Here is a 25,091-nt window from a genome sequence, read left to right on the forward strand (position 1 = left end):
CCTTGGACCTTTTTGTGTTTGTGCAGCAGACCGTCGCCCTCCTGTCGGATGCTTAAATGTCCCGATGCTCGTTTCTTTTGACCTGCAAGTTGAGACATCTCAGTAAAAGGTTGCACATATGTCTAGAATTTTTTTGGAAAACCGAGATGGTACCGATGAGGGCTCTAAAAAAAAAAAAGCTGAGACTCCGAGCAGATAAAACTTTTGCTTTTTGTAAAAACATAGCGGTGCCTTCAGGCTTTTTTTGTACACACAAATGCAACATAAAGTGTATTTTGAAAGCGTGTAATCTGGATAACCGCCACACGATGGCAGTGTTGTACCTTGCTTTTTTTTTTCTTCACTGATGTCTGATGTGTGAAGGCCTCTGTTCTCCCAAACAGCCCCCGAGCTCCCCAAGTAAAGACCACCTTTCATCTGTGACAATGAAATGTCACGGTTGCTTTGTACCACAGTCGCATTCCTGTCACAACGATACAATCAGGCTGATAATGTTATGTAATAAAACCGTGAACGTGTGTGTGTGTCAACTCGTCAGTTTTGAATCTTTAAAAAAAAAAAAAAAACATAAATTTGACTCCTTGAGGAAGAAAAAAAAGCAAGTCTCTTGAATAGCTGTTTAATTTGAATAAATACAGCATGTCTGAAACAGGAAGTTGTGACTGAATGCGTCCGTCTCGGGTGACAAAAACTGAGACGACATAAATACGCAGGAGGCAATAAGAAATCCAACCGATACCACATCTGAGAGCGCCTGGGTTTCACAACCTTATTGTCACAGACCTTTCCTGGTGTTAGTGCAAGGGGAACTAGGTAATGATTCTCATGGTGTAAAAATGTCTGCAAGACCTTTTAACTTAATTCTATTGGTGGAATATTATCAAATGTAAGTGTCTAAAGTAGAATTAGGCAGAATATACAGTACTATTAGCTTATACTATTGATTCATTAACAACTAGCAACATTGGTGCTGATTTATATTATTCATACAATGAAGATATTCTTTGCAAACTAGTCAGTGTTCATTCACTTTGTCACTTTCACTTGTCACTCGTTACTTTTAGCTGTTTAGCTGGTGCACTTTATTTTTATTTCTAATTTTATCTTATCTCCTCTAACTTACTAACCCATAGCTTTAGTCTTTAGCGTACTAACCCATAGCATATATTTTATTATACTATGTTATTTTATTTTGATCTTATTTGCACTATGTCGTCATTACTGTACTTGTCTTCCGTCATGCACCAACCGCCAAGACAATTTCCATGTATGTCCAACATATTATGGCAATAAACGTTTCCTGATTCCTAAAGTAGTAAAATAAATGCAGTTTAACAAAAATGTATAAAATATGAAATTGTAATGTTCAAGTAAAAGTGCCTCAAATTCGAACTCAAGTACAATACTCCTACTAATTAGTTATTTTCAACTAATGAAAAAGTCGAAATGTTGTTTCTGATTCATTTTAAAAGCAGAGCAACATACAGCTGATCAAAGGGGACCGTGACGTCGCTCCAGCTCGCTTGTGATTGGATGGAAATGATTTTTCAACTAACCTGTGCATCCTACATCACAAAGTGTACAAAGGTGTGCGCGCACAAACATCCACGGGGCGCGTGATGTCACCACGAAAGCATCCCGCGCGTGAGGCGTGTAACACGTAACGCGGGAGTGTTCCCCGCGGGGTCGGCGTGAGAGAGGGGAGAGAGGGGAGAGGGGAGAGGGGGGCGGGACTAAAGAGACGTCACTCAGGCCGCGGAGCGGAGGAACAACTCGGCGACACCTGCGAACTAAAGTGATGACCCGACTTCCAGCGCGCGACGCGAGGCTGAAGCTGACGCGCGCGTTCACGCGGAATACGTCCTTTCCGAAAAGGTGTTCGCGACGCGGAGGAAGCAACGGGGGAAAAAAAAGAAGATAAAGAAAAAAGAAAAGTTCATTTGAAGACTTCAAAGTCATGGGATTTTAAGTCGGAGCGGGAGCAGAGGCACGAGCGCAGGTAAACGACACGCCGTTTCCTCTCCAGGTGAACGGGACGTTTATGAAAGCGAACGTAAAGCGAAGGATTAAAACTCCGATGGCGTCCATCGTTTTATTGATCCGATGCTGGTGCGTTCACGGGCACAACGGGGGGAAAAAAAAGACGTGGCAACGCTTGTTTTCATCTGGAAAAAAAGAAGCCTTGATCTAAAGTTTCCGATGCGTCCTTGTCGTGGTCCGGTGCGTTTTACTGACCCGCGTTTCGCTGCAGAGGTCACGCACACGTTCCCGCGCGGTAACGTGTGCAGCGGTGATGCTCGCGCATGTTTTCACTTCTCCGTGCGTGTTTCCATCCGTGTGGAGATGTTGGCTGGACGTGGTTTCTCATTAGTGGGTTTCACAGGAAGACTCACCCGCAGTGTGTTGTTTACGCGAGTGGAGAGCGATCCTTATCTTTAAGTTTCACGATCAACGTTTTGTAAACCTTGTTTTTTTTTATCTGAGTGAGTTGATGCCGAAGGGCCCAAAGCAGAAGCACAACCCCCCCCACCCCCCCTCCACCCCCCTCCCACAGGGCCTGTAACCTGATTATTCAATCATGCAAACCCTTTGCAAGAAAATAAAAACCCCGAAGGACACGATCGACTTGCTCGCCTGTCAAAAATATTTGCAGCGCCTATAAAGATGTCAGGATGAGTTTTGCCAAATGCTTTGTGACGCCGTGGCTCCTCTTGTTGTTGTGTGTGTGTGTGTGTGTCTGTGTGTGTGTGTGTGTGTGTGTGTATAATCTCCTTTTCTCACGCTCGGCTCTGTGTGTGCAGCTCAGGTTTCTCATCCGCGGTGTAAACGGTTCAGAAGCTGCGAGACCGGCCCGAAGGCCCGGAAGCAGCATCCCCCCCCCCCCACGACCGGACACAAACACCCCCCCCCCCCCTAACTCCCCCTCGCCAGCCACAGGTCTCATCTGGAGTCAAGTTGAATGTTTTTTTTCTCTTGAACCTTTTTAACAAACACCAGCGTGAGAGAATGTTCCCACGTGAGGAGGAGGAGTGGGGGGGGGGGGGGGGGGGCGACAATGTTTATTCTACAGTATGACGACAATACATGCAACAATGGTCCCAGGTCACCACGGTGACACGGGAGCGATCCCAAAAGGAGAAAGAGAGGAGGGAGTCTGCACCTCGATGGGTGAGACGTCGCAGTGAACTTTAGTGTCACATGACACTGGGTCTGAAGTGACTGGTCCATTTAATCCGGTTTTCTTCTGTTCGATCTGATCATAAATGTTGTAAATATCGGGCTCGGTTTGGGGGGGGGGGGGGTCGTGCGCTATTCACAGCGGATCCAGGATGGCGTCCTGCCCTCTTCCCAGCGGGTGACCGTGGCAACGCGAAGGAGAGACCAGGAAGTGTGTTTAAGTTCCTCCAGCTTTCACTTGTCACTTTCTTCTTCTTGTCTTTACGTTGTCACCATGTCCAACATGGGGCGGGGTGCTGAATGACGTGAAGATCCGTTGGTTGTTGTCGTCGTTGTTGTTGTTGTTGCCGTCCCGACATCTTAGTGTGGCTGTTTCCTCCCCAGGCTTCCGGTGGATGGAGAGACGATGGAGGTCAACAGAACAGAGGTGCCCCTGTATGTAAGTGCCTGTGTGTGTGTGTGTGTGTGTGTGTGTGTGTGTGTTGGTGTGTTCATGGACCCTCAGCGGGCCGTTTTTCTATGTTTTAAAGCACTCTAGCCTCCCCCACCTACCCTTCGCCCCCCCCCCCCCCCCCCCCGGCCCCGGTGTCGCACTTGAAACCCGAGCCGGGGAGGGTTTCAGTCCCCCCGGGGGGACGCCGGGCCTCGCACGGACCCGCTCGCCAAATGGCGAGGCTTCCACGGGGGACCTTCGGGGGGGGGGGGGGGGGCGCGCCTTGATGGTTTCTGGGACCGACCACTTCTGAAACTGAATAAATACACTTGATCCACGAGGGAGCATGTTAGAGGTCACGTGCGTTTGAGTTATGTATTCTTTAAATTGCAGAGCTCTGTTTGTGTGCTACTTCACCCCCCCCCCCCCCCCCCCCCCCCCCCGGTGAGAGGAAGCCTGGGTGGGCCACTCACTGAAGCGTTGCCAGATTTCTGGTAAGCAGAGTGTCTGCTTGTTTTGCTGTGTCACCAGTTTTAGAGAGAGAGGTGTGTGTGTGGGGGGGGGGGGGTGTAAGTCTCCCCCCCCCCCCCCCCCCGCCCCCCCACCCCCCGCTCTCTCTCATAGAGGCTGATTGAGGACCCGTCTGAAAAACCCGGGGCATTTCTGAATGATTACGGGCTCTGCCGCGTTCGCGTGCACCCCTCCATTAGGAGGAAGTGGCGTCTCCACCCTCGCGGAGGGAGGTGGGGGGGGGGGGGGTCTCAATGGGCGGCTTTGTGTCGGCGGGCCGTGGTTGTGTCGCGGTGCACCTTTTTGACACGTCGTCCAAGCCGCTGGGCTCACCTCTCGGTGCACAAGTGGACGCATTGAGCTCCAGAACAGAACAAAGGGATTTTGTTCCCCCCCCCCCCCCCCGATGTGCATATTTACACGTGGAGGAGAACCGACCTCCAGATATTACCTTGGATTTTGGACAGCGTAAAAAGGGAAAAACCTTTGTTCTTTCCCTAGTTTTAAAGGCTACATTAAAGACATTTGCTGCTTTTTTATACCAACATAACAGTATTTTGCGAATAAAGCTTGTTGCAACATCTATATCGAGGTATTTCTTAATAGTTTTGTTTTCCTGCCCAGCCCCGTGCTGCTAAATGGCCAATCATGGTCCCCCAGAGGATGTCCTGGGTTTAGCAGGAAGTACTAACGACTTAATAGCGGCTATTAGCTTCGTGCTAACGCAGCGGCGCGGGGCTCCGTGTCACGGGGGTTCCCGTCTTGTGGGTTGGGACCTAGTTCTAGCTCCAGTGCTCTGGCCATCGTGTTTGCCGTGCTTTTTATATTTCAAACAAACCAAAGCTCAGCTCACCGACGATAAGCCGCTCAATCGTAAAGCAAATAAGAAAAAAAACTTTTCCCGTAATAAAGTCGTGTACTTCTTCTCAAAACTTCTAGACCTTTAAATAGTCCCTTTTTATCATATATTTGATTTAAAGCATTCAGCAAGAAATCCGGTTCCTCCTCGGCACGGTTAAGTACCAAAGGCCACACTTGTCCTTATTAGTATCTCACCTGCACAGTGGATTAAATCCGAGGTATGTGTCGGTACAGTGCTGTCCCATGAGCTTCTGCATCGGGCCTCCGCCTCGAACCCCTGACTCCCGATAGTCTACGGCCACCGCGTCAGGGTTTCTGCACACAGTTGTTTTTGTTGTTCCCCGGAGGTGTTGTTGTTGTTGTTGTTGTTGTTGCAGCGTCGCTCTCAGGAGGCCTGGCGCAGCAGAGCGGGTGCTGGCTGCTGGTTTCCCGGAGACGGGGCAGGCGTCGGTGCTCCGTGTCCTTCGGTTCCCCCCCCCCCCCCCCACGCTGCGTTGACGTCCATGTGGAGGCCCACCGCATTTGCCTTTTTCAGATTGTATCCAGCATCTTTTTGCATATGCAAAAGAGCTCCTCGTGTTCCATAATCATCACATTGTGCCTGACCTGAGAACCGTCGCCGCTGGATCGGGTTGCCCCCCCCCCCCCCCCCCCCCCCAGGAGACATAGATCGAATCCGTCCCGACGTACTCGTCCCTCTTCCCCCGAGGCTCACCTTTGATCTGATCACATTCTGCCAGTGTGAGCCAATAAGATGGGAGCCCTGCTGCAGATACAAACTAAATCACAAGATAAGCGCCCACACGCGTTTCTGTGTCTTCGTCGTGATGATGATGATGATGATGATGACAACGTTCACCCTAGAATCCGCTTTGTTGTCAACGTGATGAATCCCTGTCAAGTTGTCATTGAATCCCATTTTGTAAGGATGCTCTTTTTGTAGATCAGTGCAATTATAATAGTTGATGTGCAACTTTTGAAAGAAAGTGTAACTCCACTGTTGATGCGGTGGGTCTCATCATCATCATCATCACGGGGACTCGTTGTCCCCTTATTTCAGTGCCAGTTAAGTTTGTGATTAAAATAAAAAGATTTGATGGTGTTTTAAAAGTTTTTAAACCCACTTCAATGGTTTTCAGGATTCAGTTGGACCTACTTGGCAAAAACCGCATTGGCTGCGCTGCGGTGAATAATTCAAAGACGGAGAGAATCTGAAACCTTTCGTTGGTCCTCGTTACCGTCGTCACTGAACTGAGTGAAAAACAACACAACAAAAACAACAGAGTTGTGTTGTTCCTTTGGGAGGATGCAGGTCACAGTTCAAGGTTCACGAGGGCAATGCAAAAAAGAACACAAAAAAAACGGGTCACTGATGTGACAGGAATAATGAATCCCATTGTGCGGATGGATCACAACCTGTGTGTGTGTGTGTGTGTGTGTGATCCCCCCCCCCCTTTGTTCTTTCTTCCTCTCTGCTCCTCTCCTTCCATCCCGTGTGTTACGAGCGTCCTAACGCTGATCAGAGCGCCTCGTGCGAATGACGGCGGTTCTCCCTCTTCTGTCGTCCCAGGGTCAGGTGGAGGCCGTCGTGAGCTCGCGGGCCGACGCCGCCCCCCCCGACGGCGCGGAGTTCTACGTCGTGGTGCAGGGCTCCGACCTCACGCACGTGACCCCGGCGACAAGAGGCGCCGATGGACGGACCCTCTGCTACACGGTTCCTGGTACGTCCTTTCGGGTCGTGTCCTCCTCGCCTGTCACGGGCCTAACCGCCTCGCTCTCCCCCCCCCCTCCCCCTCGCAGGCCACGCCCCCGCGGAAGCCGCCTCCGTCACGTCCTACTTCTACGCGGCGGGCCGGGTGGAGCCGTGCGAGGGCCGGGCCTCCCTCGAGTACCTGGCGGACGCCGCCCAGGAGGCGGCCGAGTACCTGGGTGCCAACCGGGAGCGGCTCGGCGGCCTGGAGGTCCTGGAGGTCCTGGAGGTCCTGGAGAGGCTCTCGGCGCAGGACGCCGCCAACGAGGACGGTCTGGCGACGCTGGATGAGAAGGTCACGCGAGCCGTGGCCAACATGGAACACCCTCGGGAGTGGAGTGATGCTGACGCTCAGCCGAGAGAAGGTGGGGGCCCCCGGGGGGGAAAGTGAGGGTTTTAAAGTCACGAGGTGGCGTTTTGTTGTTGTTATTCTCCCTTCGTCAGCGTCACACGACGTGTTCGCTCCAAAGACGCCGGCAATTACCGCCATTATTCCTCCTCAGCCAGATCAGACCCCTGCGTCTATTAAATCAACCCCCTCCCCCCCCTCCTTCGCACCGCAGCTGTGTCTGAGTTGTTTCTGGCGTCTGGCCTCGGTTTCTTGATTCATGGTGTTTCGTTCTTTCAGAGCGGCGACGTCTCACCTCGTTTTTTTTTTTCTATTCCAGGAAACGAGGGGGTGGGGGGAGGGGGGGGGGTGAAACGTTCCGACCGGGGCAAAGTAATATTTTACGTTGGACACGGGTGCTTTTTTTGGGGAGATTACATACCCCTTAATGGTAAAGGTAAATTGCTAGCTTCCTTTAAAAAAAAAAGAAAGAAAGAAAAATAACTTCAAAATAAACAGAGGAGACGGAGAGCTTCGCTCCATCACAGGAGGAGACAAGAGTCGGGCCCTCCTGCACATTGGTCCTGGGTTCGAGGGAAAGCGCCATGGCAACCACTCTCAGCCACACTTAAAGGGAAGATGAAGAACCCCCCCCCCCCCCCCAAACGAGGGAGGTGCACCATGGGGGGGGGGGGGCTGTTTATACAGGGTACCCTCATACGTGCTGTTCACACCCTTCCAGCGGGGCGTCTGTCCGGGTGAAGCTGCTTTCCAGAAGCCGGCGGAACCCTGAGTTCTTCATTCTTGGCCGGCGTTGTTGTTTTTAAAAAAAAAAAAAAATGATGGGCCGCACATTCCGTGCGTGCGCAGCAGATGGTTCCGTGCACCCTGCAGCTGAGGGGGGGCGTGTGTAAGCATACCGCACCACCAAGAAGGCGGGAGGGAGGGGTTTAACTTGAGGCAAAGTATTGCGCAGGTGTTGAAGGGTTCTTGCAGCTGCTCACGTCCTCTCCTCGTGCACCAGAGGGGTGGTTGGGGTTGGGAGGGGGCGGGCGGGTTCGGAGGCGCTGCTGTTGGGACACAGTGACGGTGTCATTTGCTTTTCTCTCTCTCTCTCTCTCTCTCTTTTTAGCCGCCGAGCTCCAGCCCAGAGAGACCCTCCTCCACCTGGCCGTGCGCCTGGGCTGGGTCCATCTCTCGCGTTTCCTAACCCACCAACCTGGAGGTCAAAGGGCGTTGACCTCGCCCAACCCGGAGGGTCACACGCCCCTCCAGTTGGCCCAGAGGGACGGAGGGCACGCCGTGTTCCGCGCGCTGGCGGCGTAAGTCGTCCCGCCCCCCCGAAAACGCGCCTGGTGACCTGTGGCGCCGACGGCTGATTCACCCCCGTTTTTTTTTTTTTTTCCCTTCTCCTCGTCAGTCCCCCAGGTCCGGCCGCGGGCCCCGTTCCGGGCGTGTGGTGCGTGTGGTCCGACAGTTCCGGCATGGTGAGGTTCTGCCCCGGGACGGGCTCCCTGACCCTGACGCTGCGGCGGCCCTCAGGACGCCCTCAGGACGCCGTGGGGATCCTCCGGGAGCGACTGGCGGACGCCGGCGTCCTCAGACTGGTGCGAGCGGATCCAGCGGGAACGCCTTCTGTTTGATTTGACATGCGCCGCCGATGCCCCTTTTTTTCCCACGCGTTGCGGCGCATGAGGTCACGCGGCGCTGTTGTCGAGATAAGGCCGCTCGCACGGGCTTTTGTTTCCCGACTTGTTTAAACAAAAAAAAGCCCTCGACTCCCACACCCTTTTTTCTGCTTTGCAATCAGACATTTTGACAAGAGTTGAGCAAGTAAGCGTAAACAAAACACTGCAGCCATGGCAGTTAATGAATGCGAGGGCATGAGGGCGACGCCTCGCTGGCAGCTCGTGCAGAACGACGCTCTGAAAACGTCGTGTTTTTTTTTTTTTACAGCGTGAATGTGCTCCCATAAGATCTGTTTTTTTTTTTGGTTCCAGGTCAATGTGCTGAAAGGTGATACCGAGGAAGACCACAGCGGCGGGGAGGAATCGGTCCGGAGTGATGAAGGTGGGGGAGTTTCCGTCATTTTGAATCCGAGGGAGTCGGTGAGAAAGGGCCTGTTATCAGTCGTGATAAAGTGTCTGTTTTACCTGAGACACGGGTCCAATCAACCAACTCCTCAGTCTGAAATCATCGGTCCACATGCGGAATGACGGGAAAACGTAAATCCACGTTCTGATCACTCTGTGACGCAGCTTTCACTTCGCTACTGTTTTGATTCTTCGACAACCAACGGATTACTCAGCGATGGACTCTAAATCGTTTGCGTCTCGTTTGCACAAACGAGTGCCAAAAAATAAAAATCCCCACAGAATCCGTTGAGCAAACATTTGTTCAGTCGGTCATTCGTCACCGAGCTGCAGAGACTAAAGAAAATACTCTTTAAGCAAATAGGCTCTTTGCTTTTGTGTTTGTTCCTCGGGGGGCAGATTGTTTTTTTTGTTGTTTTCTGTCCTTTTTTGGCCGACTCGCTCGGAGGGAGACGCTCACAGGTGCTCCCCCCGCCGCTTTTGACCCCGGCTCTCCCGTCTGTTTTTTTTTTTTTGGTAACCACGGAGACGGCGGGTTTCGGTATCGACTCGCTGAGGCGGGAGCAGGAAGCGTGTCTCGCTATTGACCCCGAACCCTCGAAAAAAATAACAACAACAACCTCACGCTGGGGGAGTATGTGCTCTTCCTTCTGGACCTGCTGCGTCCATCGCTCGCTGCACACGGGACCTGACGGAGGAGGAGGAGGATGAGGAGGAGGATGAGGTGTGGTGCATTAACTCCTGGCTGATCACATCTTTTATCTCACGCAGGCGTTGGCAGAGCGCCCCGAGAGGACGAGCCGGCGCTGGAGGACAATGTGAGTACGCGGGGGAACCCGTCTGCACGCGACTTCGTCCAGTAAAAGCAACTCTTGTTGTCCCTAAAGGGCCCTAAAAAGCGCTTCCTCCGTTTGTTTTTAAAGGTGTTTGAGGAACGGCTCGTTCTTTCTTTGGACGACGGCGGCGGCGGCGGCGGCGACGAGGACGACCCGTCGGCGCCGCTCGGTAAATCTTCTCTCCTCTCCCCCTCAGAGATTTGGCAACGTATCCATTCCGAAAGTACCGTTCCCATTTTTATGTTATGGCAATAATACTCTGGCATCTGGTTTCAATTGATATAATTGGAGTTTTAGCCGGGAGACCTGATGTTGTGCTGCTTCTGCTGCTTTTTTTTTTGCTCGTGGGAGCAAGAGGAGGAGTTTAGTGTTTCATGCAATGAATGGGTGATTAATGAATAAACACAAGACGCTTGTGGCTGCGCTGCAGGGTGCGGGAACACACACACACACACACACACACACACACACACACACACACACACACACACACACAGACGCGAGCGGTAGCCTTCGAGTTGTTGGAGTACGCGTTGTCCTTCAGCGGTCCCGGCGCCATGTGGGTCTCGGTCCTGGAATCTGCGCCGTCACTGGGACAAAGGCAGGAATGGGGTCAGGCGTGTCCCAGCCGGGAGATCCCCCCACCACCCCCCCCCCCTCCCCCGATGCCCCCAAAACAGGGACAGTGGAGCTCTGTACAGTACGGGAATTGAGGTGGGGGGGGGAGACTTTAACAAGCTCAGAAAAAGCAGGTTCACAAAAGCTGACATTTCCGTTTTTTTGGATTGGATTCTCTCGTTAAAGGGGGGGGGGGGGGGGGGGGGATTCAATGAGCCCCAGTTGGCGCGAAACACTCACTGGCGCCGTGAACAAGTTTTTCAGGAGGATGCTCGTAACGCTTCAGGTGTTGCCGCGGTTACCGCCGCATGCCAATCGGGGGCCCCGCGTGTCACCGTGGAGGAACGAAGAGCCCGAGACGCCTGAAGGGAGTCCCATAAACGTGTGTGTGTGTGTGTGTGTGTGTGTGTGTGTGTGTGTGTGTGTGTGTGTGTGTGTGTGTGTGTGTGTGTGTGAGAGATCCTTTTTTCTATTGCACAAATAACCAAAGGGCCACTGTTGATCCGAATGCTTTTTGTTGTGATGACAGCCGGTGTTTCGAGGGTTTTCGAGCCGCTCCGTCGATCCGCTCCGTCTCCTCGCTTTTAAAATGCGCTTCTCTGTGCAGCGCAAACAGACGGAGGGACGGAAACCAGACGAAATGCAGCGAATTGGCCAAACGAGTCGGCCCTTGTGTGTTTTGAGCCGGTGCGACAGCAGCAGAGAGGAAATGCCTTACTGATGCCCAGGATTTCCCTCGCATTAGTGCAGGCATCAAAGTCTGAGAGGGAGGCTCACGGCAACAGAGGGCTATGAAAGTGGATTCTCAACAGGGGGAAAACAACATGGCGGGTTTCCCCCCCCCCCTTTCTACCAGAAAGAACAGTTGTTAAAGTGCACCACATACATTTGAAAGCCGTTGGCGGCAGTCGCTTTACCGCTAAAGAAGTTCAACGAAATCATTGTGATTGATTTAAAATACCTGCAATTTAAAGGTGTTAAAATGTCCTCCCCCTAAAGCTCCTGCTGTAGTTTTGGTGTTGATGCATTTGTTGAAACGCTGCATCTTTCCACAGGTTCACAATGCTAGGTTTCAGGTATGAGCACGCGTACGTTAGCCAGCGCTAAACACAGAGTGCAGTCCAGGCTGACCGGAATGCCGCTTTGCAGGTATTTAAACCAGTAAACCAGTAAACCAGTAAACACGCTCCCACATGAGCAGATATCACAATTTAGTTTGTAACCATCTCCTGCTCTGTTTTTCACGGGGGACAAAACATCTCCCCTTTTAAAAAAAAGAAATAAAGCAGAGTGAGGCCAGAAAAACGACAGCCTGGCGGGGAAGTTGATATGTGGAGGATTTCTATGAAAGGTCAACCAGGAGGTTCTCCTTCTCTGCTCCGAAGCCAATCGGAGATCAATAAATCACGGCATAAGCTCGTGATTCAGAACCCCCCCCCCCCCCCTCCCCCTCCCCGAAAAGGCTCGCTGAAGAAAACATGACCAAGCAGTCCTTTCGTGTAGCGTCTGCTGCTGGCGTCAGCTGACCCGGTGACGTTGGGTCCCGACGTCCCCCTCTGTTCCGTTAGCGTAAATCTCTCGGCGGATTCCAACGGGGGGGGGGGGGGGGGGGGGACGGAGAGAGGAGACCAGTCGGTTTGATTATTGGTTGTGAACTTTGCAGTGAACGGACGTCCCGAGCTGTCCGTCGGAGTCCAGCGGCGCGCCGCGATGGGCGGCGGCGACCCGACCCGCCCTCCTCGCACGCAGGTCATGGATCACCCTCTCTCTCTCTCTCTCTCTCTCTGTTCAACCCGCGCTCGTCCGTCCAATCGTTCCTTCACTTTTTCTTTTTTTTTTAACCGTAGGAGGAGGAAGCTGACCGGCGGGTTCTGGTCAGCGGAGCGACCGGGGACAGCACGGGGACGGACGGCGGGCCGTGGGACGCCACGGACTCGGAACAACAACAACAGCCGCTGCCGGCCACCGACGCCCCTCCGCCCTGCTCGGGGGGTTCCGGCCTCCCCCCGCGACCCCGCCCTCACCCGCTCTCGCCCGCCGACCAGGCCCTGGCCCGGCTGAGCCGCCCCGCGTCCTCCGAGGCCGGTGACCTCAGGTACTAGAACGCCGGGGCTTTTTTTGGTCCCGCTCTGGACCGAGCGTTTCCTCTCGTGTGAAACCGCTGGTGTGTCTCCCCCAGTCCCAGTCTGGTGTCCCTGGAGCTGGACAGCGAGGAGGAGGATGAGGAGGAGGGAGACGAGGAGGAGGAAGAGGAGGAGGACGGTGCGGAGCCAAAGTCGCCGCTCTCCCCGCTGTGGTCGGAGGCCGAGAAAGGGGCAGACGGAAGTGAAACCCGCCCGCCCTCGGCTGGCCTCTCGTGCCCTCGCAGCCAGTCCGCCTCCTCGCCGCGTGAACCCGCCGCGAAAGTAAAAGCGCCGCCTCAGGCCTCCCGAAAACTCCCACTTCTGCTTCTCCCCCCCACCCCCGGGTCTGAAGCTCTAAACTGTGCCTCCTTCCCCCCCCCCCCCCCTCCCTCCACAGCAGATGGCCGACCGTGGGATTCGACTGCGCTCGTACTCCTACTCGTCCCCCAAAATCAGCTTCCGTCCCGCTCGCCTCGCCCGCGACACCCGCCCGTCGGACACCAGCCCCGGTCAGTACTTCCTTTCACCCAGATGATCAGACACCTGACGCACAACTAACGAGGTTTTGTTTGTTTCCCTCTAACACGACTCTGCTGCTAATGTGTAAACTGCAGTCAACCCCCCCCCCCCACGGCGGGTGAATGTTTGACTTTTGGGAATAGACGGCTGCTTTCAGTTTCAGAAAACGGGTAGTTTGACCTCTACCGGTGCAGGTCATAGGCTTCAGTGTTCGATGGATAACTAGTCAAAGGGGGGGTTAATGGGCCGCAGCGCGTTTCACGCCCCCCCCCCCCCCCCCCCCCACGCAGCTGACGTGTCCACTGTGCCCCGTAGACGGCGTTCTCCACAGTGTCGGCCACAGCCGCTCTCTGCTCCAGGCGCTCTCCCTGTCTAAGTCTCTGTCTCTCCTCCACCCTGGGAGTAAGTACTGGACACTGGGCCCCCCCCAAACCCCCCCCCCCCCCCCCCCCCCCGCCGGCTGTCTGTGCGATCGTCAAGGTTATCGCACTTTAGATGTCCATGCACTAGAAGGAGTTGGTGTTGCAATCTGCGGTGAAGATGATGCTTACTGTGGAGATGCCGTGACTGATGTGATCACGCCACTTCAAAGGACAAATGATTTAAACTGCAAAAAAACACGAAAGGAAGGTTCCTTGAATCACCTTACGTGTGAGGTCCGTCTCACTGAGGAGACAAAAAATAGGAGTAACAAGTAAATTAGCCCCATCCGTGCAATAACCTTGGCGCCCGCATACGTTTGCATGTGGGTGTGTGTGTGTGTGTGTGTGTGGCTTCCTTAATCCGAATGGCAGTGGGTGTGCGAGGAGGAATGAGAGGCTGCTGATGCGTGTCGGAGGGGTCGGCGCTTTGTGTGTCCGCCTGGGCTGCAGCTTTGTGTGCGTTTTTGATTTCGTTGAGAATGAAGCTTCCTGATTCTGCTCCTGTTCTGTGGACTCATTTTTGCACTTCTCTGTGCATACGTGGAGCAAAAATCTGCATTTCCTCGTTTGATTTTAAACACGTGGTCCTGATGGTGGTCGGGGAATTAGTTTTAAAACTCCTTCTTTACGTACACAGAGCAAAGACCCTCCAATGCAGCAGAGCAGTCACACGAAAAAAGGTATTTATGATTTTAATTTCTATTCACTTATAAGTTGTATTTGTGTATCAGAGACTTCTGGCCTTCTACCTTGGCCTCACTTATTTTTGACACCTCCAAAAATATAATCCCGTTACTATGAGCAACATGTGGGGGTAACCATGGGTAACCATCCAGGTTGCTAGGTGACCACGGGTGGTTTCCTGCCGGCTTTCACGAGGCTCTTTTGTGTATTTAAAGAACAGCTGGTTTGATGTGCTTTACAGGTGTTTAGATCCCGCCTCCTTTCTCCTCGTGAAGGAAGAGGAGGTGACGTACAGACCCACTGCATCATGGGTACACGTCCCAGTGCACGCTGAATGTGCATTTACAGCAAATGATGACTCATGATTTGTAAAAAAAAAAAAAGAAAAAGGTGCTGCTTTTCAAGGTCTCTGCTCTTCGAGGAGGGGCACGGACTGAGGAGGAGGATTTCCTTTCCTCTTCCTGTTCCACTCGGCCCCCTTTTTTCCCCTCCACTCATGCCAAGTGACATTTCCTTTACCTCCCCTAGTGGAGCTCCCACGCCGCAGTAGCGCCCCCTAGTGGACGGAAACCTTCCCTGAGTGCAACACGTGTCCTCCTTCGTGGCTGCTCTTCGGTTTTAAAAACACCCGTGTCCGTGTGTCTGTGCGTGTGTGTGTGTGTGTGTGTGTGTGTGTGTGTGCGCGCTGTTCTTCGCAGGGAGATCAGGTTCCGTCAGCGAGCGCAGTCAGCTGACGACGAGGGCAGCGAGGCGCTGGCAGAGTCCCTCCAACATCTCACCCTGTCTGAGTTCCTCAAAGAGTATGTGGGGGGGGGTGCTTGAGCCATGTTCAACTGTTGTAGCATCTCCCCCCCCCCCCCCCCCCCCCTGTCCAGCTCCAACTAACCGAGGCCGGCGGCATGTACCCATCGATTGACCACCAGCCGGCGTCCTCCTCTCCTCGTTTCCTCTCCTCTCCTCCTTGTTTGATCACCTTGTCCTTACACCTCACCTCCTCTTCTCTCCTCCCCCAGCTCTTTTAGAAGCAGGACAATAACGAAGCGGTTTGCTGTCTTTTAACAACGTGCGCCAGAAGACTTGTCATGGGTCATTGTGCATGTATTCAATCCTCAATAACAACTCCACTAATTTTAATTCACAGACGGAACACTCACTACAAAAGCACTTTTCTATCATCCAAATGTTTCCTCTGTGAAACATTGATCCGACCTGTGCAGCCTCTGGATGAACCGTCTGTCATGTTGTGTGCTCCATGAGTCCGCCCCCCCCCCCCCCCACACACACACACACACACACACACACTAACCAATCGGGCTTGCTGTTGTTGTCCCGCGGACTCGGCGAGAAGTCAACCAGGGCGGCGCCGACCAAACGGGCGGTTTGCACACAAAACACAAAGCTGAGAGCGCTCTGATGTCTCTTAAGGATCCAGGAGGAGGAGCTGCTCAGGTGCACCGTCCCGGCCAAGGTGGAGTCGGAGAAGCACAAAGTCGCCCGCACCTTCAGTTTCCTCAAGAGCCGGATGTCCAGCACGCGGAACAAGAGCAAGGTGACACCCCGTCTACAGATGAATGTACACATGCCCCCCCCCCCCCCCCCGCCCACCCTCTCCGCCTGCTTTTAATAGCTTTAAGGATACCGCTTTATTCACTTCTATAAGTTAGTACATTTAGTTGGTGTTTCTCTGCTGTGACACCCGAGCAGGAAGCGTTTCTGGGAATAACTGAAGGTCGCAGGGTGTGCGGCCTCCTTCCTTGTAAATCATTAACCCCAACCCCCCGCCCCCCCCTTTGTGGTCGAGTCAGCGCGCAGCCGTCGACTCGCGTCCGCCTGACCTGCGTTTTACGGAAGGCCTCCCGTTTCCTCGTTGGCCCGACTTTGCGCCCCCCCCCCCCCCCCCACCACCTCGCCTGGGGAAACTGCTCGCGTCCCTCTAGCTGCTCCGCAAATACAGTCTCGCCCTGGTTCATAGGAACGTGAAGCCAGACGTAGCCGCGGGGGGTGTGGGGGTGGGGAGGGGGTGTCGCGTCGCGATCGGACTCTGCCCGCATGGCCTCTTTGTTGACGCTGGTGTCTCCGGCGCGGCTCTCCAAGGGGAAGGACCGGGAGGCCAAGGACAGGCCGCCCGGCGGACACCGCTTCGGCGCCGGCTCGGCCCCCGCCGTGTGCGCCGCGTGCGATCAGCCGGGCCCCGGGAAGGACCTGCTGCACTGCTCCGGTAAGCAGAAAATTAAAAAAAAAAAAAAACAAGTTTACTTCCCCGGAGGGGCGAGTTATTAAAAAAGCGTCCGTCCACAGGCTGCGCGGCCACCGTCCACAAGGGCTGTAAAGAATCCGCCCCCCCCTGTGTGAAGGTGAGTGCCACTCACCTGTGTACCGTGTACCGCTCCGTCCCTTTTTTTTTTCTTTGTTGTGTGACCGCCGTTCTCTTCCCCCCCCCCCCCCCCCCGCGTTTCCCAGAAGCTCCAGGATAAATACGCCGTTGCCATGGCGAAGAGCCGGACGGCGTCCCTCCCGCAGGGTGAGTTTACGACACACAAAGAAGAAACAGGTTCCCAGTCGAGTCGGGATCGAGCGACACCAACGTTCCCTCTTTTTGCGCGCAGACTTCGCGGTGAGAGACGGCGCCGTCCCCGCCTCCCCGTCCCTGCCCGCCATGAGGGACGCCGACGCCCAGCCGGGCCTCGTCTCCGGCGCCGTCCCGACCAGCGACAGGTGACGCGCCGCTCTAGGGGGGGGGGGCGGTCACGTGACATCGGGGGTTTGCGTCGGGTCGTTCATGCCTTTTTTCTTCTTCTTCTTCTTCTTCGTGTCGCAGTCGGCCCGCCGAGGGTTCGGAGAGCGAGTCCGACGCCTGGAAGGTCAGCGGGCGACCGGAGGAGCCCCCCCCGACCCGGGCGTCCTCCGACTCTTCCTTCGGGGAAGGTAGGACGCGTCCGCCCGTTTACAGACATTTAAGAAGCAGAGCGGCCTCTTGTTTGGACTTTCAACGTTGTTGCGTCTCCCGCTGGGTGGGGGTTGAAAAACACCGGGGGCTGAATTTGGATATTTTAGAAAAGAATCTTTTATTTTCACCCAGATTGTGTTGTTGTTGTTTTTTAATAGGATTTTCAGCACACAAAAGGCTTTTATTGATCAAATGTCATCCAAAAATATTGGGTTAGTTTGCTTTGCTCTCGTTATTTCACTATTATCATAGTTTTACATGTCTTCAATTTGGTTTGTACATTACAGTAGTTTTCTTAAATTAGATTTCTTGACAAGAAAAAGTATTTCTATTTCTATCAACCATCCATTATCATCATTATACATAAATATACTCACATACCCGTACGTAGACATGCACACGCACACATATAGACACAAACATACCCTCATATACACCCATGCATGCCCCCACATTCACACCCATTTGAACACATAAACAAACTACGGATAGTATAGTAAAACAAAAAAAGAGAGAGAATGATAAAAAATAAATATAATAAAAAAACAAATAAATTGTAAATGATGACACAACATTTCTGTTTATTCATTGATTCGTGAAACAATGGATGGACAAATGACAGATGAATCCGTTGCGATGATGCGACATTCGTGCCCCTCCCCCCCTATCACCCTATCCCTCCCCCCCCCCTCCCCCCGCAGACTGCGCTGATGCGTGTGCCCACAGCGACATGTCGGCCGACGCCGCCGACTACGAGGCCGAGTCGTGGAGCCTCACCGTGGACAACCGGTTCTGCGAGAAGCAGGACAAGCGAGCTGTGAAGAGGCAGGACGTGATCTACGGTGAGCAGGTGTCAGGGGAGCGAAAAACGCTCTGCAGGAGGGGGGGGGGGGGGGGTCACTTTCCCGATTGTTGGGGGGGGGAGGAGGCGTGACGCGGCGCGTGTTTTCTGTGTCGTCAGAGCTGATGCAGACCGAGCTGCACCACCTGCAGACGCTGCACATCATGGCCGAGGTGTTCCGGCGGGGCATGAGGGAGGAGGTGCAGCTGGACCCGGAGGCGCTGGAGCGGGTCTTCCCCTGCCTGGACCAGCTGCTCCTCTCCCACCGCGCCTTCTTCGCCGCCATGAAGGAGCGGCGCCACAGCTCGGCCCAGCCGCAGGGACGCGGCAACTACCTCATCCGGCGGATAGGGGACGTCCTGCTGCAGCAGGTGGGCCGACCCCCCCCCCCCCCCTGCCCCGTCTCTCTCTTGGCGCGTGCCGGACGGCGTGAATCACCGTCTCTCTTTTCCTCTCTCTGCAGTTTTCTGACGAGAACAATGAGAAAATGAAGCAGCTGTACGGAGAGTTCTGCAGCCGCCACAACGAGGCGGTGAACTTCTTCAAAGAGCTGCAGCAGCACAACAAGCGATTTCAGGTCTTCATCAAGGTACCTTTCTGTCCCACCACGGCATCCACGTGCCCGCTCCTTTTAAAAAAACGATCTGAAACGAAAGCAAAACCTCCGATTTTGACTTTTTCAAGCAACAAGGCAACAACTCTTTGGTGAGACGGAGGGAGATCCCAGAGTGCATCTTGCTGGTGACCCAAAGGATTACAAAGTACCCCGTGCTGCTGGAGAGGATCTTGCAGTATACTCAAGGTCAGTCCCACAGCGCCCCCTGCTGGCTACCTGTTTGCATGGGCAATAACGGCACAATAAGACAATACATCTCAGTTTAAAAATCTCATTTTCCCCCCCCTCAGAGGACACGGCGGAGCACGCCGACCTTTCCAAAGCGCTGGCTCAGATCCGGGGGGTGATCGCGGCCGTGGACCTGAGCGTCAGCGAGTACGAGCAGCAGCAGCGCCTGCAGGAGGTGTGCGGCCGCATGGAGAACCGCAGCGCGGCCAAGCTGAAGAACGGCCACGCCTTCCGCAAGCAGGACATGATGGCGCCGGGGCAGACACTCAAACACCGGGGCCTCCTCCTCTGGAAGACCGCCACCGGCCGACTCAAAGGTTAGGGGTCGCGTCCCGTTTTCTCTTCTTTTCTTTTCTTTGCTTTGCTATGCGTCCGTGTGAATAAACGATGAGTTCGGTGTCACGTCTTCACCTCCACAGACGTCCTGGCGCTCCTTCTCACAGACGCGCTCATCTTCCTGCAAGAAAAGGACCAGAAGTATTCATTCGCCGCAGTGGTACGCACCGAAAAACACCGGTTTATCCCGGGTTTTTTGTTTTGTTTTTGTTGCTAACTCCCGACTCTCGCACTGTGCCTCAGGATCAGAAGCCCCCCGTCATTGCGCTGCAGAAGTTAATCGTGCGGGAAGTTGCAAACGAGGAGCGGGGGATGTTTCTGATCAGCGCGTCGGCCGCCGGGCCCGAAATGTACGAGGTCCACACGTCCTCCAAAGAGGAGCGCAACACCTGGATGAGGCTCATCAGAGAGGCTGTCGAGAGGTGAGCGTCCCTCTGTGCTCTGTACGCCTCTGTGTGTGTGTGTGTGTGTGTGTGTGTGTGGAGGAGGAAGAGGAGGAGGATGAGGAGGATATTGCAAAAGGATTTATTGTCCCCCTGCTCAGCTGCCCGGAGGAAGAGGAAGAATCCACGAGTGAATCCGAAGAGGAGAGGCGAGCTGCCGAGGCTCGCGTTCAGAAGATCCACAAGCTACAAGGTATGGCGTCACCTCTTGTTTCTCTTACACATTCCACGCCCCCCCCCCCCCCCCCCCATGAGTTAACGTCCCACAATGCTCCGCTCTCTGTGAACCCGATGAACTGGCGCGTCCAGAGAGTCTGACGAGCCAGGACCAGCGGATCTGCTCCAGCCTGGAGGAGAAGCTGCAGGTCTACGCGGCGCTCGGCGCTCTGAGCGGGGGGGCGGACCCGGCGGCGCCGCTGGCCGAGCCGCGGCTGCTGGTGGAGGAGCCGCCCCGGGGCGCCGTCCTGCTTTCCGCCGCTCTGCGGGAGGGTGAGTGGCCGTTGCGCCTTCTTCACAACCGGCGGGAACCGACAGGGCAAATACCGGATGTGATGAACTCAATCAAGCGTTTATCAATATACAAGATTTGTGAACAGGTTTTGTATCGTGATAACTGTGTCATTGATTATGCAGAATCTATATATACAATAATAGATACAGAATCACATTATATTGTATGTTATAAAGCAGGTGTATAAAATAATCAAGAAGTAGTATATATTATTTTATTTCATTGCAACCTTTTCTTTCTCTGGTATAATGTAACAAATGAGTCACACCCTCTGTTCCAAAACCTGTAAATTCATCTCGTGTCAACATAAATAAATTCAAGGGGCAGTGACCAGAACAGAAGGATTTGTTTGGTCTCTGAGCACCAACAAAATCCTGCTCTTTGTTTTTTTTTTTCCTCCCAGGTGTGAAGTCTGCGTTTCACACTCTCTGCCCTTTTTTTTTTTTTTTTTTTTTGTTTCCCAGCTGAGGCCCTGAAAGCCACGCTGTCGTCCCGGGCCCCCCCCCCGCCTCCCCCGACGGGTCGCAGCCCGGACTCCGACGCGGACTCCGTGTTCCCCGTCGGCCCCTCGGACTGCGAGGCCTCGCCCCAAAACCCGGAGGCCCGGCAGGGGGGCTGGACCGAGACCCCCGGGCTTCGGTCCCCTTCTCTCCTGCTGCACCCAACACACAGCGACGCCATTGGCTGCCAGGTAGAATATTGATACGGATGGAATGCGCGCGGCTGCGATGGCGGCTGCTGAAGGTCATTCTAGTTTCTTCACCCGTGCTTCCAGAGTGCCGACAGTTGTTTCAATAATTTAACACGGTCTGTTTAGAATTACATTCCAGTCTCGACGTGATGAATCATTGATGAGCTCACAAAAGAGGAAGAAGTCCCATTTTGTTTCCGGGAAGGAATTGCGGCGTTAAAAAATGGACACGGAGACTTATTCCATTTACCGCGCCGAGGTTTTGTGACCTGCGACGTAAATGAATCCGATAAGAGAGGAATCGTTTTTATTTTCCACTCCGGTGGGCTGTTTTGTGGCAGAACACAATGTGGCCTCAGGGAGGCGCAAATGTCCCCCCCCCCCCCCCCCCCCCCTAAACATTTAGACCCTGTGAGTAGTAGAGTTTACTCCTTGTTAAGCAGAAAAAACGTCGTGCCGTCAAAATCCTCATTGATCCGCTTGCCGTGTGGCGTTTTTTTTCTGTTAACAGGTGGCTCAAAGTGTCCAAAGCTTGACCCGGCTGCTCTACAGTCTGCAGGTAAGAGTCCTTTTGTTCCATCACACGCAGACACGCACACTGCTGCTAAGTATGAAATGCAAAGTTGTGCATGGGCGTTGTGTTTTTATTTGCATGAGGGGACCTGTGGGTGCACCCTCTCGCCCGCCCACCTGAGTTTTGTGCGGTTTTCATTTTCAATGATATTTTCGTATTCAAAGTTCTCGAATGCATTCTTGGGTTTTTGAGCCCGGAAGCCGCGCAGGTGGCCTCATTTCACCCGTGTGTAGACCCTGTTGTCTTTGCACATGAAAGCTCAGGTGAGGCTCTGATCCAATGCAAACCGCCTCCTCTCATTACCTGCTGTGTGGTCACACCTCTTTGGTTTTGTTTTTTTCTTTCCGGGTTGCAGGCCACCGTCGCCATCCAGGACACCTGCCGTGAGGTCCAGAGGCTCCTCCTCCTAGAGACCGGCCGCCCGCCCCCCCGCTCCCGGCGGCCGCACCTCCCCAGCGCCCGGGGCAGCACCCTGCAGGAGCAGGAGAAGCAGCGCAACCTGGAGAAGCGCAAGGAGGAGGTGGCGGCGGCGCAGCGGCTCAAGGGCCGACTCCGGCAGGAGAAGGAGCGCTGGGAGCGCGAGTGCCAGGCCAGGGAGAGCCAGCAGGGGGAGCAGGAGGGCCGGCTGGAGGAGCGCGAGAGGCAGTGCCACCTGGAGACGGAGAGGCTGAGGCGGGAGCGGGAGGAGCTGGACGAGCAGCTGGACGAGTACCAGCAGAGCCTGGAGCGGCTCCGGGAGGGCCAGAGGAGCGTGGAGAGGGAGCGCGAGCGCCTGGAGAGCCGCCAGGAGCTGCTCCAGGCGTGGAGGCACTGCCGGCAGAGGAGCCTGCCCAGCGTGATCCCCCACATGGTCATCCCCCTGGATGGCCGCCAGGTACTCCCCCCCCCCCACTGAAGCTCTTGACCCCCCGAGATGGACATGCAGCGCTTGTGCAGCATCTCTGGGGCCACTCGCACAGTTCCCTCATTTACACGCGGCGCCCCCCCCCCCCCCTCCCCCCCCATCCGACTCCTGACAGACCCGACACGCGATAACGAGAGCAATTTCAGCGCCGTTTGTCCCGGCGCCGCCGCAGCCCCCGCTCGCCGATAAACATCCCGGTGATTGATGATGATTAACTCCGTTGCGAATAAAAGCCTCCGACAAAATAATTAAAACCAGAGGAGAACCAATCCATGGCCATTTGGACGGGAGTTCAATGAATGACACGCGGTTGGAAAAGCAGCGCTACGGTGAAATGTGTCCCCCCCCCCTCCGGAGCATCGAGGCGTGGAGGACAAAGGGTCCACTGTACCCCCCCTCCCCACTTTTAAGTCTCAATGCACCTCACAAGGACGAGCTAATGCAGCTCGTACATCCAAGTGAGCCCCCACCGGGCGGCTTTGTGCCGCCGGGTTCAGCAGGTGTGAGCGTTGAAAAGACGCACACAGACACACACACTAACACAAAGCCCTTGAATGGGCCGACAAGTGAGCAGACGGGTTGCAATACCCCCCCCTCATTAGTTTACACACCACCCCGGGCTTTTTTTTTTGTTGCTTTCTTTTCGTTCCATGCGATGAGGCCCCCTTTTTTTGGGCCTTTTGTGAATTTATTTATTTCCATTCAAACCTCGGCTGCAGTGGGCGCGGGATGCTGCATTAACGGCAGCGCCCCCCTCCTCGCGCTAATGCTTTAGCCGGAGGCATCGGTTCACCGGGTCAGAGACGGATCGGATGACGCACACCCTCACACCCGCTCTCGGGTCGTTTCTAATTAGGCCGGGGTGATGTGAAGCTGCGACGGGGAGGGAGGGGCCGCGAGGAGAGGAGCTGTAACACAGCACTGATGCACTGATGCCTTTCACAATACTTTAATGCCTCAGTTTTTAATAACTTTTGCTCCAGGATTTGAGAAATCCTCCCTCAATAGAATCCAAACTGCAACCAAATTGCTTCTGTGGGAAGCAAACATGAGCTTCACTTATCCTGAACGTTGCCGTGACGATGCCCTCTCTCTCTCTCCCCCCCCCCCTCTCCAGGACCCGGCGCCGAGTCGGCCCCGAGGCCTCACCGCCAACGGCTCCGTGTTCGTGAACGAGGCGGCGTTCGCCGGCGCCAACACCAACAACAACCGCCGCTGGAAGGACAACCCCAACGCGCACAACTGTCTCAACGCCCTGCTGGCGATACCCAACCGCAGGGGGAGCGCCGCGGCGAAGGCGGTGGGGGCGGAGCACCTGTGCGGCCCCGCGGGGCGTCCGGAGCTGCAGGACCCGCCCACCGGTGAGAGACGCTTGGCCATCTGCAGGGACGGGAACGGGGGCGGGAACCGGCGCGCGGCGAGGGGCTCGTTTTTGGGGTCGCGGTTCCTCTCGTCTCCCGATGCAGGAGGGTCTCCTCGCCGCTTTTGGTCCGTCGGGGGGTGTTTATTAGGGCCCTGAGCTTCAGGGAACCTGCTGTCCGTCCCGTCTGACGATGGTGAAAATGTCCCGTTAAGATTCCATAAAGGCCCGAGGTCCGATGTCTCCTTTTGTCCCACAAAGACATTCAGTTTATTATCATGTTTCTTTTGCTGGTGACCTTCTAAACTAAAGCAGTGTCTTCTTACCTAATCTAGGAAGCATCATTTGTTTTTAGTAACAACATTTTACTTTTAATAATATAGAAACAACTGTAAAACACTGTATTCAAAATACAGATAGGGATGAAAGTGCTGCTAAAGCAGAGCTTTCTGGCCAAGAGTATGAAATGAAAAAAGTAAAGAAATTCAGAAAATGGCCTTTAAAGATGAATAAATTCACTACATTTTGAGCAGGTGAAATATATGAACAAGTAGATAGAACCTCGAAGGCATCAGCTAACGCTAACTGTTATTTAGAGATATACAGATGTTATTTTGCAGTTAGATCAACTCTCCACTACTTTCAGAACGAGACATCTGCTTCCTGTGAGAATGTCAACAGGCCCTGGGCCTGCAGTGGTGCACGTGAGAGCGCACTGTGCACACACTGGGGGGGGGGGGCCTCCATGGGCCCCCATGGGCCCCTGTCCGTCCGTCCCACTCACTTAATCAGTGTCTCCTGACAACGCAGGCGCCCTCCCTCCCTCCCTCCCCGCCACCTCCACCTACCTGCAGGGGGGGGGGGAGAATCAATGGTTCCTCTATCTTATCGACTAGCAGGGCAGACAACGGCCTGTGAATCACAGTTCACAGGCGACCGAGGCCTGATTGGAACATCGATCTAAATAAAAATAAAAAAATCTTTACTAAACTCATTACAGCATGACTTGTCATCGCATCAGGGGGTGGGGGGAGGGAAAGAGACGCGTGTTATGTTACTCCTCTACATTCTCGCCCGCTCCTTCATGCTCAAGCTCATTGGAATATTTGCGAGGGGGGTGGGGTGGGGGTGGGGGTGGGGTTGGGGGGGAGGGGGGGGGGGGGGGGTCAGTGTCGGGTGGAGCTGATGTCTCTGCTGCTGTTTACCAGCAGGCAGCACGACCTCTTCCTCACTGATCGGCTGTGGAACAAGAGTCGCGTGTTAACAGGCCAGTGTGGGGGGGGTTT

The 25,091-nt window shown here is 54.3% G+C and overlaps 1 protein-coding gene across 1 annotated transcript in view; it reads left to right on the top strand.

Moving 5' to 3' along the window:
- Positions 1–1,751: 1,751 nt before the first annotated feature.
- Positions 1,752–25,091, top strand: part of LOC119226808 (rho guanine nucleotide exchange factor 28) — a 47,401-nt gene continuing 24,061 nt past the window's right edge. The window contains exons 1-35 of the mRNA XM_062559010.1: positions 1,752–1,999; positions 3,562–3,616; positions 6,552–6,702; positions 6,782–7,096; positions 8,192–8,381; positions 8,480–8,666; positions 9,060–9,129; positions 9,924–9,970; positions 10,076–10,157; positions 12,270–12,355; positions 12,454–12,701; positions 12,786–13,011; positions 13,127–13,238; positions 13,564–13,650; positions 14,308–14,350; positions 15,053–15,154; positions 15,780–15,903; positions 16,449–16,572; positions 16,653–16,708; positions 16,815–16,875; positions 16,961–17,069; positions 17,173–17,279; positions 18,003–18,143; positions 18,263–18,513; positions 18,606–18,731; positions 18,827–18,944; positions 19,049–19,303; positions 19,406–19,482; positions 19,566–19,744; positions 19,867–19,958; positions 20,075–20,254; positions 20,741–20,967; positions 21,479–21,526; positions 21,897–22,415; positions 23,563–23,862. Coding sequence (XP_062414994.1) covers positions 3,584–3,616; positions 6,552–6,702; positions 6,782–7,096; positions 8,192–8,381; positions 8,480–8,666; positions 9,060–9,129; positions 9,924–9,970; positions 10,076–10,157; positions 12,270–12,355; positions 12,454–12,701; positions 12,786–13,011; positions 13,127–13,238; positions 13,564–13,650; positions 14,308–14,350; positions 15,053–15,154; positions 15,780–15,903; positions 16,449–16,572; positions 16,653–16,708; positions 16,815–16,875; positions 16,961–17,069; positions 17,173–17,279; positions 18,003–18,143; positions 18,263–18,513; positions 18,606–18,731; positions 18,827–18,944; positions 19,049–19,303; positions 19,406–19,482; positions 19,566–19,744; positions 19,867–19,958; positions 20,075–20,254; positions 20,741–20,967; positions 21,479–21,526; positions 21,897–22,415; positions 23,563–23,862 — 5,073 coding nt within the window. The 5' untranslated portion in view covers positions 1,752–1,999; positions 3,562–3,583. The remainder of the gene's footprint in view (positions 2,000–3,561; positions 3,617–6,551; positions 6,703–6,781; positions 7,097–8,191; positions 8,382–8,479; positions 8,667–9,059; positions 9,130–9,923; positions 9,971–10,075; positions 10,158–12,269; positions 12,356–12,453; positions 12,702–12,785; positions 13,012–13,126; positions 13,239–13,563; positions 13,651–14,307; positions 14,351–15,052; positions 15,155–15,779; positions 15,904–16,448; positions 16,573–16,652; positions 16,709–16,814; positions 16,876–16,960; positions 17,070–17,172; positions 17,280–18,002; positions 18,144–18,262; positions 18,514–18,605; positions 18,732–18,826; positions 18,945–19,048; positions 19,304–19,405; positions 19,483–19,565; positions 19,745–19,866; positions 19,959–20,074; positions 20,255–20,740; positions 20,968–21,478; positions 21,527–21,896; positions 22,416–23,562; positions 23,863–25,091) is intronic.

Source organism: Pungitius pungitius, chromosome 18 (assembly GCF_949316345.1).
Source record: "Pungitius pungitius chromosome 18, fPunPun2.1, whole genome shotgun sequence".
Classification (NCBI taxonomy): domain Eukaryota; kingdom Metazoa; phylum Chordata; class Actinopteri; order Perciformes; family Gasterosteidae; genus Pungitius; species Pungitius pungitius.